Source organism: Seriola lalandi, unplaced genomic scaffold (genome assembly GCF_002814215.2).
Source record: "Seriola lalandi dorsalis isolate HSWRI2012SDOR001 ecotype SW California unplaced genomic scaffold, Sedor1 jcf7180002054389, whole genome shotgun sequence".
NCBI classification, from domain to species: domain Eukaryota; kingdom Metazoa; phylum Chordata; class Actinopteri; order Carangiformes; family Carangidae; genus Seriola; species Seriola lalandi.
The window spans coordinates 24,827-43,307 of record NW_019524942.1 but is presented as its reverse complement, the minus strand read 5'-3'; the positions used below and the strand labels follow the sequence as shown (position 1 = coordinate 43,307).

General features: G+C 37.9%; 2 protein-coding genes and 1 long non-coding RNA gene across 6 annotated transcripts; 1 reads left to right on the top strand and 2 right to left on the bottom strand.

Annotated features, from left to right (window-relative positions):
• Positions 1–3,361: 3,361 nt before the first annotated feature.
• tmem185a (transmembrane protein 185A) lies at positions 3,362–9,721 on the bottom strand. Its single transcript, XM_023409334.2, has 7 exons — positions 9,517–9,721; positions 8,461–8,637; positions 7,875–8,082; positions 7,388–7,471; positions 7,021–7,197; positions 6,459–6,582; positions 3,362–5,584 (listed from the first exon to the last, which is right to left on the bottom strand). The coding sequence occupies exons 1-7, from the start codon at positions 9,552–9,554 to the stop codon at positions 5,334–5,336; spliced, it is 1,059 nt and encodes a 352-aa protein (XP_023265102.1). The 5' UTR covers positions 9,555–9,721; the 3' UTR covers positions 3,362–5,333.
• Positions 9,722–13,682: 3,961 nt separating this feature from the next.
• Positions 13,683–18,402, bottom strand: LOC111657230 (myelin-oligodendrocyte glycoprotein-like). Of its 4 annotated transcripts, none has more exons than XM_023409321.2 (5): positions 17,942–18,402; positions 15,954–16,331; positions 15,634–15,723; positions 15,150–15,268; positions 13,683–14,992 (listed from the first exon to the last, which is right to left on the bottom strand). In XM_023409321.2, the coding sequence occupies exons 1-5, from the start codon at positions 18,033–18,035 to the stop codon at positions 14,975–14,977; spliced, it is 699 nt and encodes a 232-aa protein (XP_023265089.1). In that variant the 5' UTR covers positions 18,036–18,402; the 3' UTR covers positions 13,683–14,974. The 4 variants fall into 4 exon arrangements, with proteins under 4 accessions (XP_023265089.1, XP_023265090.1, XP_087030974.1 ...); XM_023409322.2 differs by having other exon boundaries at positions 15,150–15,265; XM_087174848.1 differs by lacking the exon at positions 13,683–14,992 and having other exon boundaries at positions 15,000–15,265.
• On the top strand, positions 14,325–16,817 carry LOC147818946 (uncharacterized). The gene is made up of 2 exons (XR_015437451.1): positions 14,325–14,412; positions 16,078–16,817. It is a non-coding gene; the product is annotated as an uncharacterized LOC147818946 (long non-coding RNA).
• Positions 18,403–18,481: the final 79 nt, after the last annotated feature.

Genomic DNA, 18,481 nt, shown 5'->3' with positions numbered 1-18,481 from the left:
TCTACACATGGGGCGCCTGCTTAGACCACTACACTACACGACGCCCCATACTATAAGGTTTTTTTGGTATTTACATCACTTAGTATACTATGACGTTTTTTGTCATTTTTATGACTTATTATACCATGTTGTTTGATTCCTTGCCATCCTATGACGTTGTTATGACCTTTTATGCCTTAAAATACTACACTGTTTTTTCGACATTTTTTGCCATTTTATGCCATACTATACTATGACGTTTTTTGGCATTTTTATGACTTACTGTACTGTGATGTTTTTTGGCATTTTTATGACTTATTATACCATGTTGTTTGATTCCTTGCCATCCTATGACGTTGTTATGACCTTTTATGCCTTAATATACTACATTGTTTTTTTGCTATTTTTTGCCATACTATACTATGATTTTTTTTTGGTAATTTTATGACTTATTATACTATGTTGTTTGATTCTTTGCCATCCTATGATGTTGTTATGACCATTTATGCCTTAATATACTACATTGTTTTTTTTGCCATTTTTTGCCATACTATACTATGACGTTTTTTGGACATTTTTTGCCATACTATACTATGATGTTTTTTGGAATTTTTATGACTTATTATACCATGTTGTTTGATTCCTTGCCATCCTATGACGTTGTTATGACCTTTTATGCCTTAATATACTATGTTGTCTTTTCGACATTTTTTGCCATACTATACTATGACGTTCTTTGGCATTTTTATGACTTACTATACTGTGATGTTTTTTGGCATTTTTATGACTTATTATACCATGTTGTTTGATTCCTTGCCATCCTATGACGTTGTTATGACCTTTTATGCCTTAATATACTACACTGTTTTTTCGACATTTTTTGCCATACTATACTATGATGTTTTTTTGGTATTTTTATGACTTATTATACCATGTTGTTTGATTCCTTGCCATCCTAGGACGGCGTTATGACCTTTTATACCTTAATATACTATGTTGTTTTTTCGACATTTTTTGCCATACTATACTATGACGTTTTTTCAACATTTTTTGCCATACTATACTATGTTATTTTTTGGCATTTTTATGAATTATTATACCATGTTGTTTGATTCCTTGCCATCCTATGACGTTGTTATGACCTTTTATGCCATAATATACTACACAGTTTTTTTGACATTTTTTGCCATACAATACTATGACAATTTTTGGTATTTACATGACTTACTATACTATGACGTTTTTTGTCATTTTTATGACTCATTATACCATGTTGTTTGATTCCTTGCCATCCTATGACATTGTTATGACCATTTATGCCTTAATATAATACATTGTTTTTTCGACATTTTTTGCCATACTATACTATGGCGTTTATTGGCATTTTTATGACTTACTGTACTGTGATGTTTTTTGGCATTTTTATGTCTTATTATACCATGTTGTTTGATTCCTTGCCATAGTATGACATTGTTATGAACTTTTTTGCCTTAATATACTATGTTGTTTTTTCAACATTTTTTGCCATACTATACTATGACATTTTTTGGCATTTTTATGACTTACTATACTATGACTTTTTTTTTGTACTTTTATGACTTCTTACACTATGTTGTTTGATTCCTTGCCATCTTATGACGTTGTTATGACCTTTTATGCCTTAATATACTATCACGTTTTTTGGCATTTTTATGACTTACTATACTATGACGTTTTTTTTTGTATTTTTATGACTTATTACACTATGTTGTTTGATTCCTTGCCATCCTATGACGTTGTTATGACCTTTTATGCCTTAATATACTACATTGTTTTTTTGCCATTTTTTACCATACTATACTGTCATTTATTTGCCATACTATACTATGCCGTTTTTTCAACTTGTTTGCCATACTATACTATGTCATTTTTTCAAATTTTTTGCCATACTATACTGTCATTTATTTGCCATACTATACTATGCCGTTTTTTTTACTTTTTTATCATACTATAATATATTGTTTTTTAGCCACTCTATACTACGTCGTTATTTGAAACTTTTTTGCCATACTATACTATGTCGTTTTTTCAACTTTTTTGCCTTACTATATTATGTCGTTTATTTGCCATACTATACAATGCTGTTTTTTCAACTTTTTTGCCAGACTATAATATGTCATTTTTTTGCCATACTATACTGTCATTTTCTTTCACTATTTTGCCATACAATACTATGTCGTTTATTTGCCATACTATACTATGTCGTTTTTTAAAAACTTTTTTGCCATACTATGTCGTTTTTTAAAAACTTTTTTGCCATAGGCTACTATACTTTGTCATTCACTGTCACTTTTTTTCCAAACTATACTATGTCGTTTTCTAAAACATTTTGCCATACTATACTATGTTGGTGTTTTTCACTTTTCTGCCATACTATACTGTCGGTTTTAAAAACTTTTTTGCCAAAATATACTATGACGTTTTTTAAAACCTTTTGCCACACTGTACTATGTTGTTTTTATCAACTTTTTTGCCATACTATGCTATGTTTTCTTTTAACTTTTTTGACACACTATACTATGTCGTTTTTTGAAACTTTTTTGCCATACTGTCGTTTTTTGAAACATTTTTGCCATACTGTATCATTGCTTTTTTTTGTCATACTATACTATGATGTTTTTATGACTTTATGCTTTACTATACTATGATGTGTCTTTTCTATGTCTATGCCATTTTTTCCTTATTATACTGTCGTTTTCGTGGCTTTTTATGCCTTACTATACTATGACTCCTTTTTGATATTTTAATGACTTACTATACTCTGACTGTTCTTTCGATCCCCAACAGTCAGTGCAATTAAAACAGTGGAATCTCTTAAAGCCTTAAATATTTTCCTTTAATGTTTGTGATCTTTCACAGTACCCCTTTGTATATAGTTTGGTCTTTTCCTTTTAGAACATTTTTGTTTTATTATCCATGTTTATTCATTGCATTTATGTCATTTTATTTTACTTTATTTGTAAGTATTGATGATAAAATGGAAAATGTTTTAAATAATCAGTCTCAAATCAACTCAGTTGGTACACAAAAGCATGAAAGTATGGTACCCAGTCCTATTTTCTAACTAATAGTTCAAACTTGCAAACACACTGGTTTGCAAGTTTGATCTGCAACTTAATTCCTGGTAGATTCCATAGTATTTGGCTGATCGACATTAATCAATGCAAAAAGTTTAAAATTGTAGAAAAGAACCAATGTAATATGATGACAGCAAAGAACAATTCAAGGGGGATTTTTTTGTTGTTGTCGTTTAATTTTTTTCATCTAATTCTTAAATAAATAAATGTGTGTACACAGTATCGATGTCTGATGATGGTCATCAGAAGAAACCACGGTGTTCTGGTTGGAGCTTGATGAATAAATCAGACCGGTTTAATGAAAAAAAAGACAATGTGTGGACAAAAAGGTACAAAGAAGATGCTGGACACTGTAGCAAACAAAATAAAATATTAAACAATGCAGATGACTATTTTTTGCTTTTTGGAGGAAATCTGGCAATGCACGCACGCACGCGCACACACACACACACACACAAACACACAGGGAATTTCAGGAGTTATACTCTCTACTAAATCAGATCTGGATAAAAAGAAATTCCAAAGTTTTCACTGTTTCAACTGGTTATGGCCGATATTAAGGATTTAAGGATGTCCGGCTTTGGCAACTCCTATGAAATAAGACCTACCAAAGCGAGTGACAAACCACGGCTCCTGAACAAACCTTTTTTCTCAAACCAAAAACTTGAGCCATTTGAAAAGTCTGAAACCTGTTAAATCGCATCCTACACACAGGGGCTTTGACTCCCATATGAGGTACAGTATTCACTGCATATTGTAAAATTATGAATGACAAAGTTGTGGACAAACCAAAAAAGTCAAGTCAGATAAGAATCTTAATCTGTGGTTACCAACTTGTTTAACTCCGTCTTGGTTTGATGTGGTGACGCTTGATTGTTTGCACACAATGAAAACAGAGGCAAATGAGTGTTTGAAAGAAAAGTCTTTGTTTTTCTTTTTCCAGGTCTGCCTCCAACATTCAACACTGCCATCTCCACTCTGGTCCCTAACCTGATAACTTCTGTTATTTACAAAAGAAAAACAGGAATACAAAACTAACAAGATTCCTCTTGGAACAGGTTAACAAAGTGCCATAATCCATTGTTTGTCTTTTTCAGGAAAAGCTCCAATTTTTTCCGATCTGTCCTAAAACAACCATGTATATTAAAAGAGTTATAATTATTCTTCTGTTCATACTGGCAGTCAGGTAACCCCTCATAGCTCAACTGTAATTTAAGAAATGGACAAGATTGTGTCGTCGTCCTGTGTTAAAATCCATTCCAGCTAATATTAAGCTTCACCAGTCTGTTATTTTGGATATTTTTAGTTACAATCCTTTGGTATCAAATTCTCTACTTGAATTTCTATCTGTCATGCAGATGAAATCACTGTCTGATGAAACAGGAAAAGGGGAATTTTGTACTAAAAAGACTATAACTTTCCGACTGCAGCCAAAATTGCAACGTATTTTGCACAGAACATCGTCTTGAGCATCAAGTTGCACTAGCAGGGTATCACTTCAAAGCTAGTATGAATAGGAGGACTGATTCGAGATCAATAACTCTTTCAATGTACATCTGGGCATGTAAAACAGACATGAAAAGTTCTGAACATTTCCTTTAACCTCACCTTGCCCTGTTTTCTCCATCTACATGGTCAACAGTGAAAACAGGAGCAACAACGGTAAAACTGATCCCAAATTCAAGCTAGAGAGTCTCTCTCTCTCTCTCTCTCGATCAACTGGTCCCCATCACAAAGCAAGGCGAGCATCGTCTCTGACTCACTCTTTGTAACAGCAGTAGATCCCTGCTTTATTTTAGAGTCAAATCTTCAGCTCCTCTTCTGTGACTCTGCAGTCATGTCAGCCTTAATGTTCAGATCCGATTGGATCTGAGATGCGTCTGTGGTCAGTTTCCTCCCCGAAAAGAGTCAGTCTTCAGAATGGATAAAACTTGAGAGTAAACAACACAGTGAGAGTTCACCTACAGGTGAAAAATAAAAGTTTGCTATTTTGATTCCTCGACAGAGAAGGCAGGGGAGTCAGGGGAGTCTGAAACCAATGTGAGGATACTGGATCCATTAATAATCACCATAATGGTTCTAGTGTCGTGTCCTTTCCTGCCAGAGTTCAGGTGAGGGGACCAAATCCTTCAGGACAGTAGATAAAAGCCAAACGCATTGTCCTCTGCTGTTTTGGCTTCATGTGTTAAACACATCAGTATAGCAGCGCCCCCCTCCACCACTTCAGCACTGACACACTTAGTCAGGCATGTCGATGCAGAGTTTCGGTGGCGGGACGAAGTACTTCCCAGGGCTCTGTGTGATCACCACGCCGGTCTTCTTGTGGAACATGGGGGCAATCTTTGGTGGCGGCTCGGGGACGGGCAGATCCTCAACTGCCTCGGGGTCCTCGCTGCGTTGGAGGTCGTAGGACACGTTGCCATACTCTCGCAGGAAGGGTAGGAGCTCCAACAGGAAGTGGCAGAAGTCTTTGCGGATTCCAAACCACCCTATAGGAACATCAGGACAGAAATGACAATGTTTTAATTTGACAACTACCATAAAAAATTAACGTACTACAAGAGTACAACAAAGTTTAAAAGGTCCCATGTTGTATAAGTAAAGGTAGATTATAGATCAGGTCTAGGTTCTATATTAATACTGTGAAAGTATCAAATCTTTAAGTCCACAGAGAAACGCACACAGCCTGTATTCAGAAACTGAGCCGTAAAACCAGCTGTCAGGATGTGTTTTCTCTAAAATGAGGAATTATTCAGTTTTTCTGTTTTCTGTGATTATAAACTGAATCTTTCGATTTTGATATTTTTCAGTAATTAAAATAATCATCAGTTTCTGTCATAGATTTGACACACAAAGCAAATCAAAGAACAAAATAATAAGTATAAATGACTACCAGTATACACCCAGTGGCCACTTTATTAGGTACACCTGTACTGCATTGCTATCTTTATGAAACTCATGTTCAGTTTATGGCGACACTGTTAAAAACATGTAGATTTTATGATTATTACTGCAGCCAAAGCTAAAGGTGGTTTTGTGCTGGACCACTTTATATTGAGAGGTAAAGATACAGTGCATTACATCATCATCATCTCAAACTATGAGCTCAGTGTTAAAATATAACTGAACAATCACGTCTGTGACAATATAAAAAAAAACCTAAATCAATAGGCAGAATAAAAAAATACTTAATGGCTGAACAGTTTCATTAGTTTAGTACCTAATAAAGTGGTGCTTTAGTGCTGTCAAATACTTTGGATTGTAAGGTTTTATTGGTTATCACAGAAAAGAATAGCAGTAAACCCCCCCACCCAGTGGAGACATTCAGCAGCCCACAGCACATTGCAGGCTTTAAATACTCACAGTGGTTCCCTCCCTTCTGACCAAAGGTGGTGGCCATGAGTGTGAGCAGGGAGAGCCAGAGGGGGACGAACACGCACACGTAGCTCAGGCTGTTGTGTCCGTCCAGCTTGTGCACCAGAAGGATCTAAGAGACAATGTTGGGGGAATGTTGGGGGGGGGTCAAAGGATGTAATTGGGGAGGGGTGAAAGTGCATGCAGCATATAAGTAAAGGTGGATAATGAAAGTGTAAAACAAAAATGAGTGTTTTATTTTTGAACAAGCCTTTCCAGGACACCCTGTGTACATTTTAAACTGACTATTAAAAGAACTGTACATTTAAGGCCAGTGAAGGGCAGGGTAGGCTATTTATATTAGTACAGCCACTTTAGATCCAAGTTTTCTATTTAATTTTGTGAGACAGGTGCAACAATATAATTAGTATGTGTGTAGTTAATGATATAATTTAAGAAGGGAATAAAAACAGCGTCATTTTAATTTGAGAAAAATGCCCAAAATGTGGATGTAAATAAATGAAACAGAAACAACGAACTGAACAGTAACATATTTGTATCTGAAACTCACTTCAAAGGTGAGAAGCGGTACGACAATGGTCATCCAACTGATTGCCATGGTGATGTGAGTTCGCCGTTGCTCGGCGATGATGTCAATGGAGCGGAGGAAGAGGACAGACCAGATGATGTAGTAGAGGACGACAAGGCACAGGAAGGACATCAGGATCCACAGTGGGACACACACCACCTGCAAACCCGACACACACACACACACACAGGTTTCATTTAAGAAGATGAAGGGAAGGAGAATATTATAACCATCTGTGGCCCTACAGTGAAAGCATAATGAACATATAGATTACATGTGAATAGAACTGTAGTGTATGATAGACAAACAATGGCTAATTTCTGATCTAGTTTGTGTCAGAGTATCTCACCAGCCAGGGCCAGTTGATGATCCTGTCCAGCTTCAGAGCGATGAAGATGAACTGGAGAATGTTCACTGAACACAACACCTCCAGCTGAGGAGATGGAGGGATGAAGAAGACACAAGTTCAGCACTGTAATTTTAAACATATGAAATTTTGGACGTATGAAACACTGCTCGTTTTGTCTTGCATGGTGATCAAACAAGATTACAGTGTTTATTATGACATCACACAGTGACAGGAGCCATGAACACCTTGAAACATATTTAATGAAAATAATGTAAATATCCTACAACAGGTGTTAACCTTTGTCTATATGCAAGGACTGTTCATATAAAAAGGATTAACCATTCCTGAACTCTCACCTAATACAGAATTAGTAACGAAGTAACAAACTTAAATTATCTAGCCACAGTTACAAGAGTTCGGCTGCAGGTTTGTGACGTTTTGTTTTGCGTTCCTGGTGTCGTTCCTTGTATGTATTAAGATTCTTTACCTCAAGAGAGCGGTCGTGTCTAAACCCCCAGACGCAGGCTGCTACAGAAACGGGTGACACGAAGAAGAGAGGCATGAAGACGAGAAGCCAAAAGTAGTTTCCCCTCGCTACACGGTCGCACACCAACACCTCAAACATCAGCAGCAGGACGTGAAGGCCCACAGCGATCAGCATGGCCTTGAACTCCACACATGTCTCCCCTTCGGCCCTAAGAGAAGACACACAAAGGCCCAATTTTATTATTTAGAAGGCCGACTAAACAGAAAAAAATCACACACAATACACACATAAAGCTGCTTTTGGTTAAATCCTCATTACTGCAGATTTAAAGCAAATATTCTATTGTGCAAATATATTCTGAAAGCACCAACACTCAACGCTTCACACATATTGAGGTCAATATTGAGAGCAGATGCAGTTTACTTTTTTTAGTGTGTGGGTAAAAACTTTTAATTTCCCAACCACTGGTGTCCTAATGACACACATAGTCATTGAGTGTGCAGTAAACATATGAGAAGAGAAGCAGTTTAATGTGCTGGACTTCTAGTTTTACCCTCTGAACTATAAATGTGTGTTTTAAGTCTACCTGTACTGAGGGTTGTGGGCCCAGACCCCAGTGCCCACAGAGGCCCCAAAGATGACCAACAGCTTCCAAAGCCATATTGGGGTAAAAACAGCCCAGTAGCTCCACTGGATAACTCCATCCAGCCTCAAGGACAGCAACACAGAGAACAGCAGCAGACAGGAGTAGATCAGGAACTTACTGCAACAGGGGAAAGAGACCGAGTTCTTATAGTTACAGACAATGGAGGGAACCATTTTCTTAAAACATTATAAAAACAGATGGTGGTGTGTGGAGAATGTGTATTAGTAAAATATCAATGTTTGAAGAGAGTGACACATAAAATGAGCAACCTGAAAGTTAGGGTCATGGAAGAGTTGATGTCAATCGTAAGTTTTCATTAATTGTAAATAGAACAAGACACCGTCTCACATTATTAAGTATAATTTCTGAACACATGCCTGAAGAATTGACTAAATGGCTGCAGTTATCATGTCATACAGTTTAGAGCTGCACTGATTAGTTGATCGAAAAAATTATCCTCAACTATTTCATCATAACCAATGAATAATTTTAAGCCTTTCTTAAAGAAAATATGTCAAAATTCTCTGCCTTCAGTTTCTCAAATGTGAATATTAAGGATTTGGAAAGCTATGATGGGCATTTTACTGACATCTTATTGACAAAACGACTCGGTCGATCATCAAATTTATCAGAATAATCAAACAGAACAAATTAAACAATCAATAACACCACGAACCCTTATGTGCAGCCCCATTGCTAGTTCCATCAGTTACCGTGCAGCTAGTCAGCTTTAACTAGCAAATTCCCAACGTTACTTTAGCTAGCATGTTTGCCAGGCCTTGTTAAACCAGAGACATTTTTTTCCGTTTTAGCTACCGTGCTAGTCGTTAGCTCACAGTTTACTTTTATCTGTTTAGCTACTAAAATATGTATTCACATGTATTCAAAACAGGCATTTTAGTACATTTTCGTACAGCAGGGCAACGAACAGCCATGCAATGCTAGGTAGCTACATAGCTAGTTAGCTAAAGTGCTAAATCGCAGTGCTAACGTTACCTGGGATTGAAGTCCTGAAACAGTCCTCTTAAATTCATGGTGTAACAAAGGCTTGTAAGCGAACTAACATTAGTTCCCGGGGTCGTTAGCTAATTCACCGCCTGATTATCCTGATTTGTTTGCTTAACATTGTAGTTTCCGTGGCAGTTGAGCGTTTTGGTTGCGTTTCATTACAAGCTCTGTGCTAGTCCGTGTGTTTTGGTTTTTTTTTCCTCAGAAATCACGTGACTTCCTGTAGCCAGACGAGACATTTCCAGCCCCGAGCAAAAGAAGAAGAAGATGCTGATGCTGATGACTTTCTTGTCTTCTTTTTTTTTTTTACGCCATATTTTTTGTTATTTGGATTGGTTTTGTTTCTTTTTCTATTTTATTCCATTTTTGTTGGATGCCCATAATTTAATTTACTTAACTGGTCCTAAATTGTCTTCGTTTAAACTATTTGACTTATCAGATTCATTATTTTTGTTTATAACTGAGTCCCACAGAAGACTTTTAATGGATCACGATGTAATACAAAAAAAAAGGAATGATATGGAAAGTGATTTTATTTACAGTTTTTTTTTCTCAGTCGCTTTGGTACATTTCTCGAATCATCCTCGACATTTGCAAAACAGTAAGTGAATTTCTCAAAACAATTCGTACAAACAGCAAAACACCATGGATTACCTGCAAAAGTCAGTCTCTTGCTCAAAATCCTTAGTTCATCTCTCAAAAGTAAATATCTGTGTCAATGAACATGTCACTGCCATCAGAATGACAAGTCTTTGTGTTATTGTGTACGGATAAGAGTCAAATTGCTTAGTCGTGTTGTCAATATAACAATGTACTCTGGAGGGATGTTCTGATGTAAACTATGGCTAAAGTTTGGATAACACTTATTGTAAATTGTAAGTTACACCTTAGTGTATGTGGGAGATTGATTGCAAGAGACTGGACAAGATTCACATTTATGCTTTTACTGTTTGTACTGTAATTTGTTGACAGACCATGTGTTCTCTGTTTTGGCTCCCAACTCCTCCGCCACGCAGCCTCACTCCTCTTCCTCTTCTTCTTCTCTCTGGGTGTTGACCCTGTTCAATTCCTTGTCCTTCCATTGTCAGACATTGTAACATTGTGTTGTGCTCCGGCTATATATATATATATATATATATATATATATATATATACTTACCAGTTGATGGTTCATGAGATGCACCTTTGAGCTATTTCAGAAAACTGGTTGATCATTTGTTGATCGAATGCTTCACACATTTCCCTTCGTTAGAGAAAGTCAAAATTCACCTGGGAGCGATTTACCAATTCAGGACAGATTTAGGAAAAAAAAGTCTGATGGAAATGTATAGAGATATGTTTGACATATTATGACAACTTGTTCAACCATTTTGCATGTAAAGACTTATGCGATGAACTAATGCCTAAATGTTGTGGGGGGTGAGACTATTCAACAGAGAACCATTATAATACATTTTGATCAATATGACATAAGCAATTGATAATGTAGGAAACAGCAGAGAATTGTACATAATCATTTGCATGGATGAACCAAAGCATTTGCAACTTGTTCATAGAAATGAGAAACTGCTGTTTTCTATTTGCACAAGTGACACAATGATGTGAAGATTGAACAAGTAGTTTTGAGAATTTCAATTCTGATCTGAGAAATGTACCAAAGCGACAGAGAGAAACTGTAATACAATTACTCATAGGGTTGCTAGAATCCAACTCAGGCCAGAATCTCACCTTGATCGAACACAACCAGTGAGAAATGGTAAATCATGTGCACCCAAATATGTATATGTGCTCAAGCTAGGGTCCACATGATTTTGAAGTTGTACCCATAATTCCAATGTTTGTAGTTGTAAATCAACCTTTGCAAACCTGTAAAAAAAAATTCTGCATGAGAAATTCAAGTTCCTGTGAAGAAATTGTGCTTGTTTTGAAGAGATTTGTATTTGTTAAAAAACTGGTTCAGTTTTGGTTCACATTGTCTCTCTTTTAAAAAACACAAATCTCGCCACAAGCTAAATTTATTCACATCCACAAACTTGAATTTCTCATTCAGATTTATATTACAGGTTTACAAAGGTTGATTTATAACAACAAACTTTGGAATCATTTGTAAATATCACTTTACAAGCTCAAAATCATTTTGACCCTGATTTTAGCCTATAAAGAAGCCGGGGGAGTAAATCAAGTCAAAAGGCAACAAATACATAGACGAATATAAAGTCACTGAGAAATTATCAAAGGAATAAAGTGAAAGCCTGAAGAGAAGATATATATAAATCTTATGTAGGCTGGAGCTTGAATGTTCATGCCATCTAAATCAACCTTTGTAAATCACACTACCCACTTTCCAAAAGCACCTGAATGACTGAAAAAAACTGTATTTCAGGGAAATGGAAACTTATCAGAGGAAAGTGTTAACTGGATATTTGTTCAGAGCTTCTTATGAGAAGAAAATTACTGCTTGTGGAGAAAAACAGGGCTATACACTCAGGTTTTGATCTCCTTAATGTACATTTCTGCAAATGAATAAAAAGAATTAGCTGGATCAGCAAGATAATGAAACAGCAACTCCAGCTATTTATTCGTGCACTGTGGGAGTTTTAGAGAAACTAACAGCTTACAGGTTAAACGGGTTTACAGTCTTAGTTTGACACTTGAATTCACTCCTCTTGTTTCAACATCCTTTATAACCGTGTGAGATTTGAGCAAATGTTTCCATGATGTCGATGATGATGTTTTTTTGTTTTTTTTTTGGTGCTTCCCCCAGAGCATTGATGAAGAAAAACAACCCAAAAGACACAAAAAACCGTAGGCCAGATCTATAGAAATGTAAATGAACTTTCCAAAAACTAAGCACTTTCAAGTTTTTTTGCAGGTTTTAGACTCTTGACGTCACGATGCGGATGTTAAAGCTTCAGATTTTGCTTCAAGTCTCACACATGTTGCGTTGAGGTGATGAACATCAACCAGCTCCTCCAACACGTTTGTCAAGTTTATTTCTAGAGCAGATTTTAACACAGCTTGAGCTGAACAAAGTGCTGTACAAAGGACAAATAAATGAAAACACAAGGAAAACATACTAAATTTGATAAATATATATCTGTCTTCAGCTGAGATTTAAAAATAGAGATGGCGGGAGCTCATCTGGGCGCGGCGGCTGCGGCTCAGGAAGTAGAGCGGGCCGTCGACTAATTAGAAGGTCTGTGGTTCAATCCCAGACTCCTCCAGGTCACATGTCGAAGTATCCTTGGGCAAGATACTGAAGATACTGAACCCCACATTGCCCCTGATGGCTGTCCCATCAGTGTATGAATGTGAGTGAATGGGTGAATGTGGCAAGTATTGGAAAGCGCTTTGACTTGTCAGTAAGACTAGAAAGTGGCTATATAAGTGCGAGTCCTTTTACCATCTGATATCCATAATTTTGGAGCAGCAACTCAAAAAGCTCAGTCACCTTTTAGTTTTAGTCGTGACCGTGGGACAGACAAGAGAGATGAGCTTTCAGATCTGTGCGACTTGGAGCTGAGCGCCAGTGATGTGTGATAGAGGGGCTGGCCGTTAAGAACCTTAAAAGCAATCGACTGGAACGATGTGCTCAACATCCTTGCAGCTGCGTTCTGGAGCATCTGCGAGTGAAGATAATGACGGCTGAAGGCCTAAATACCAGGAATTACAACCGTCCAGTCGAGTTGTGACAAAGGCGTGGATAACTTTCTCCATATCATGGGAGAACAGAATCAGTTTCAGTCTTGATGACTCAATCAAAGATAACACCCAGTTTTTCATTGAGTCATAGAAGCTGAGAACACGAGGTCAACATATAAAATAATTAGTTATGCTTTGGTGAGAGGATGTAGATTTGGTGGGAAGCAAATGTGGCCCTTCAACGGAAATATTTTATATAGCAACACTGTTAATCACGTTACTGACATCACACAGGTCTGTGTTTCTATTCAGCCTCTAAAACTGTTTCCTCCCATTGAACCATAGTGAAAAAAAACAGACCCATGGTTGAACCTTCAACTGCTGACTCCTGTCCAGAGGATAATGGGGACTCTTGGCAGAACATTGCTAACTGCTCCCAAATCAGTTAACAGATGAACTTGTCACTGGCTGTAAGCGCTGCAAATGTGCTTTAATTGCAAATGAACAAGAAGTAGAGTTGTGAAAAAGCTTTAATTTCACATTCAATTAAATAGCAGTTAATAAATCAACCAGTTACTCAGACACGTGTTCAAAGGCGCTTTGTCAATGTCGAGGGAACAGAGTTCACAGATGAAAAACAGCTTCATTAGTAAGGAAATTCAACTTTCAGGTTCACATGGCAAAACTGCAGATGCTGTGGTAAGTGATATGCACCACCGCTGATGCATATAGTGGCAGCTCGATTCTGTACTGACTTTTACTCATTTACACAGAATACAGTCATTTTAAAAAAGCACAAAAACAGGAAGGAAACTTGACCTCCAGTCGACTGCTCAGTCTGATTTATTCCAGTCTAGTGGGAAGTGTGAAGAATTAAAATAACCACCTCTCACTTTATTTAAAGGCTTCTACATCGCCCTGCAGTGATGTGCATCTAACCTCACTTCCACAGATACATTTTGGCAAAGGCATCAAGATGTACATATATATATATATGCGCCATAGTCAATGTGCTTCCCTCTGTGACTGGAGATAAGGAAACACTGCGGCTTTTACTGAACAGCTGAAATGATCTGGCCTTGGATACAGAAACAGGAGACTACTGAAGGCTCAAGCGCTCCACAAACAGACGGATCTACTGTTTAAATATATTGATCACGGAAGTGTTAGTGAGGACGACGCACCGAAATCCACCATCGCACATGAGGAAGTGGTGCACAGGAGAGATTTGCATTGGAGGAGGTGAGATTACATGAATTGGAACTTATATGTCATGACTCTGCCGTAAAGCATTTAGTATGTTATTATACAAACCTGTTTGGTGCGTTATTTGTATATGGATCTGCAATATGCCTGCATATTGCAACATGCATACGCTGCAAATAAAAGGAGGGCATAACTAAAATGATGACTTTTCTCTCCAAAGGAAGTGTATCTAAATGCAGATGAAATGCCTCTGTGTGTCCACGTCCAACTAAAAGCTGCATGCAAAGTTCATGTGGGTGTGCACGCAGCAGATGTAATCATAATTCAAATGAGGAACAGACTAGTTCTATTTCAACTCAACAGATGTCATCAGAGCAGGTTTCAGTATTTAAATATCACAGGTCCATTTTTAATCCACATCATGAAAGTCTCTCTTCTGCAGATCCTCTGAGTTCACTCGTGGCCAGAGACGTTTCTGGTGTGAATTCATCAACTAATTATATCCGGGTAAGCGGGTAGTGCTCTCATCTCCTTTAACAATGTTTACCGAGCAAGGCACCTGAAAGTGGCGTCAGAGTTTTCAACCCCACAGGTATATTTAAGGTGCTGTCATAAGCTGGAGGAACAATTAAAAGAAAATTATTAGTCAACTGTCTCCCAAAGAAAAAGATCTACACACAAATTACACATTCTGTTTCCTTTATTTTATCCAGCACTTATCATTGAAGAAAATACATAGAATCCAAAAATAAAAAATAAAGCGTCTGACTTACCTTCTTTTTTTTTTTCCCACACACACACACACGTACTAAAAATCCTCCGACTACAAAAGCCACAATCAGCAAAAAGGCGAAAAGGAGGGCCAGTCTGCTCCGACTGGACACGTCACCTGCTGGAAAATCAAGCAGAGTCGAGAGCAACGTAACCCGTGGTTACCCGTGGTAACATAAAGTGCAGCTTAATATAATGACGCTGTCGCTGAGTGATCCAGTCACATTTCCTGTGACCTTTTCACAATAAAAGCCCCTCTGTGTTTCACCAGTTGAACATTTTAGTGAACATAGAGCAAGAATGGTGGACTCCACTGCCACTATCAAAAGTGTTAAAAAAATACTCAATGTAAATATATTGATTGCCAATACTGAAACGTATCGAACATTGGGTTTAATTTCGCTTCCAAATGGAGATACAGAGGTTAAAAAGCAAAACGTTTCTGCTGATAACGTTGACAATTTCATGTTTGAATCATTCTCTCACCCTCACTGTCCATCTCTTCTGTAGGACCCGGGGTTCGGAGGTTTTTGGGATTTAGCGGCGTCTCTGTTGAGGTATTAGTTGAGCTTTGATCTGGGAAAACAGAAGGTTTCTTAATGATTTACAACATAATAGTATCTAAGGGAGACAACAGTAGTCCAGGGCAACAGCAACATAGAAGAAGTCGTTCACAAAATGACCCTCAATGGTCGAGGTGATCTTGTATGTGTATTATGATTTGACCTTGTACAGACAAGACAAAACGTTGGTATAATAAATTAGTTTTAAGTCAAACCATGAACCATCTCAACAAATGAACTCACCAATTTCAAGATTAACAATAGAAGATTTTTTCAGGCTTTTTAACTTTGGGATGAAACATCTGTATCTCCCTTCGTCTGTGAGCGTCACATTAGTGATCTTGAGCGATATGTTGCCTCGTCTCAGGTCTTCTAAGAACAGCGCCGTCCTCAGGACGTACGACGAGATCTTCATGTCCAGGACCTCACGGCTGTCCCGGTAAAGATGCACAAAGCCGACCCGCTTCTGCAGATCATTGGGATAAGGTCGAAGGTCGGGCCTCGACCACTCCACCGTTAACCCCGCCACGTTCACCGCAGGCTCCACGTGGCACGGCAGGATGACGTCATCGCCCGGAGTGGCCACGATGGGATGAGGTGATCCTATCACCTGTAACTGACCTGAGAGATGGAGCGAAATTTAATTCTGGAATCTGCTCTGGTCCATGTTGAAATCTTGTCATTAAAACACCTTCAACGTTATTATTTTAATTGCATAAAACTTTGCACAATTTCGTACCATAGTCCAAAGTGACGTCTTCAAATGTTTTGTCCAACCAACGGTCAAAAACCCGGTTACGGTTTTGTGCAGTGACTTTGAACCAACCGAACCTTCTCAATGATAAACAAATCTCTCTTATTTTCAGAGCCTGTCTCGACTTTGCTCGTCTTCTTTCTACAGCTACCTCCTAACGCTTATGAAGACAAGACCGTTGAAATGATTCTCTAATGCGCAAATATAGTTTCCGAACTCATGTATTCAATATTATAACTGATCTGAAAACAGTGGAAAATTAGACACAGTGTGAATGGATGTTATGGCTCATACGGCTCATGTAACCCTGACGACTCACAACACCTGTGAGAGGACAGGAGCAGATCTGAAAACAGAAAAGTGGAAAATCTGAGACAGTGGAGAAACTTCATCAAGAGAATGGGTGGAGTTTTTTTTTTAATGTTTTTTTTTTTCTTTCATTTCATCGAAAGCATAGTCTCCAAATAATTGTTTGCCAATCAATTAATTTCCTGTTTTCTGCTAACATCTGACCTGTGTCGAAAATCACCAGTCTCCTTCTCCTTCAATTTATCTATGAAGTACAAACATCAAATGACTGATGGTGTCCAGATGGAGATATATCTTTATCTTGCGTAACCAGGGCAACCAAGGTCTTATAGATAATAAGTGAAGGGGAAGCATAACTTAGAGGAGTGAAGAAGGACAAAAAGCAAGGATAAGGACACATGACATGTGGGTTAAATACTCCCTGCTGGACAATACGTCCTCAGAAAGGGGATGAATGGAGGAAGCAATTACTCGCTCCGTCAGCTGCTGACCAGGCAAAGTCCTGAATGCAAGCAGTTGTTGTTTCTGAAATTCGTGAATATAAAATACGGAAACGTGGCCGATTAAAACAGTTTAGGGAAACAAGCAGATTGTGTTTCACTTTAACAAATGATTTCTTCTGTATTAAGAAGATTGGCATCTATGGGTGTGTGGGTGGGTGTGGGTGTGTGGGTGCAGGAAACCAAATGGACATGATGGGTGAAAAGCCAGCTGCCATGCTGGGAGACCGGTTTATCTTTCCAGCCCTTTGTTACTCAGTTATTGTTTAGTCCAGCTCTTTGTGTGAATGTGTAGGTTACAGATAAAGTGTTCCTGTGGTTAGTCTGCTGGTTCTCATTCAGCTCTGTTTGTTAAATAAAGGATTCGCAGATCGACAAACATGTTGTTCCAGTTTGAATTTGGTGGATGAAACTTATACCAACAGAATCACTGGGTTTTCAATGAGAACAGCTTTTTATAAAACTTTGAATCTTTATATTATTAGATTATCAAATCAAATCTAACAACTGTTACCAAATGTCTAAAGAAATAAACAGAAAAAACCAACACATACGTCACAGAATGATATGAAAGATAACTTTCATGCCATATGGGATCGCCTTAAATTAGAGCTCTACTCACACTGAGCTTAGTGAGTAGGTACATGAGGTGTATTGCATGAGCTTACCTTCAGCAGACGTGAAGAGCAGCAAAAACACGGTGAGAGTCAAACAGATCAACGGTGAGAGCGAAAAACTCTGACTGAGTTCCTTAATGTCCATTTAAAAACCGGTACGATGTCACCGGATCAAACTCCTGCTGTTATGACTGTGTAAGAGTCATAACATCCCAGACAGCTCCATCAGCGTCACTCCACCCACTGCCGGGTACTTGGTATTTTTTACATTCAGAGCAAATCAAGCCACTTCTCTGTAGATCTAATCTACATGCAAGTAAATCTCTAAAGACATCTGTGCTTTTATTAATAACCACACAGCTGTGTTTTATAAGGGCGAAAAATGAACGAACGAACGAACAACAATTCCGCGGAAGTTGACAATACAGAGGAAGCGCGCGCAGGGATTTTTACACCTTTTTCCAGTGAAAAAGAATCGATAAACAATGTCAGATAAAAATAGCAGCGAGGAACCAGCCTCACCTGTGTACAGACAGAAGAAGCTGCTCTCTGAACATCTTCTTAAAGAGCGACACAGACGCTTCCGCACAG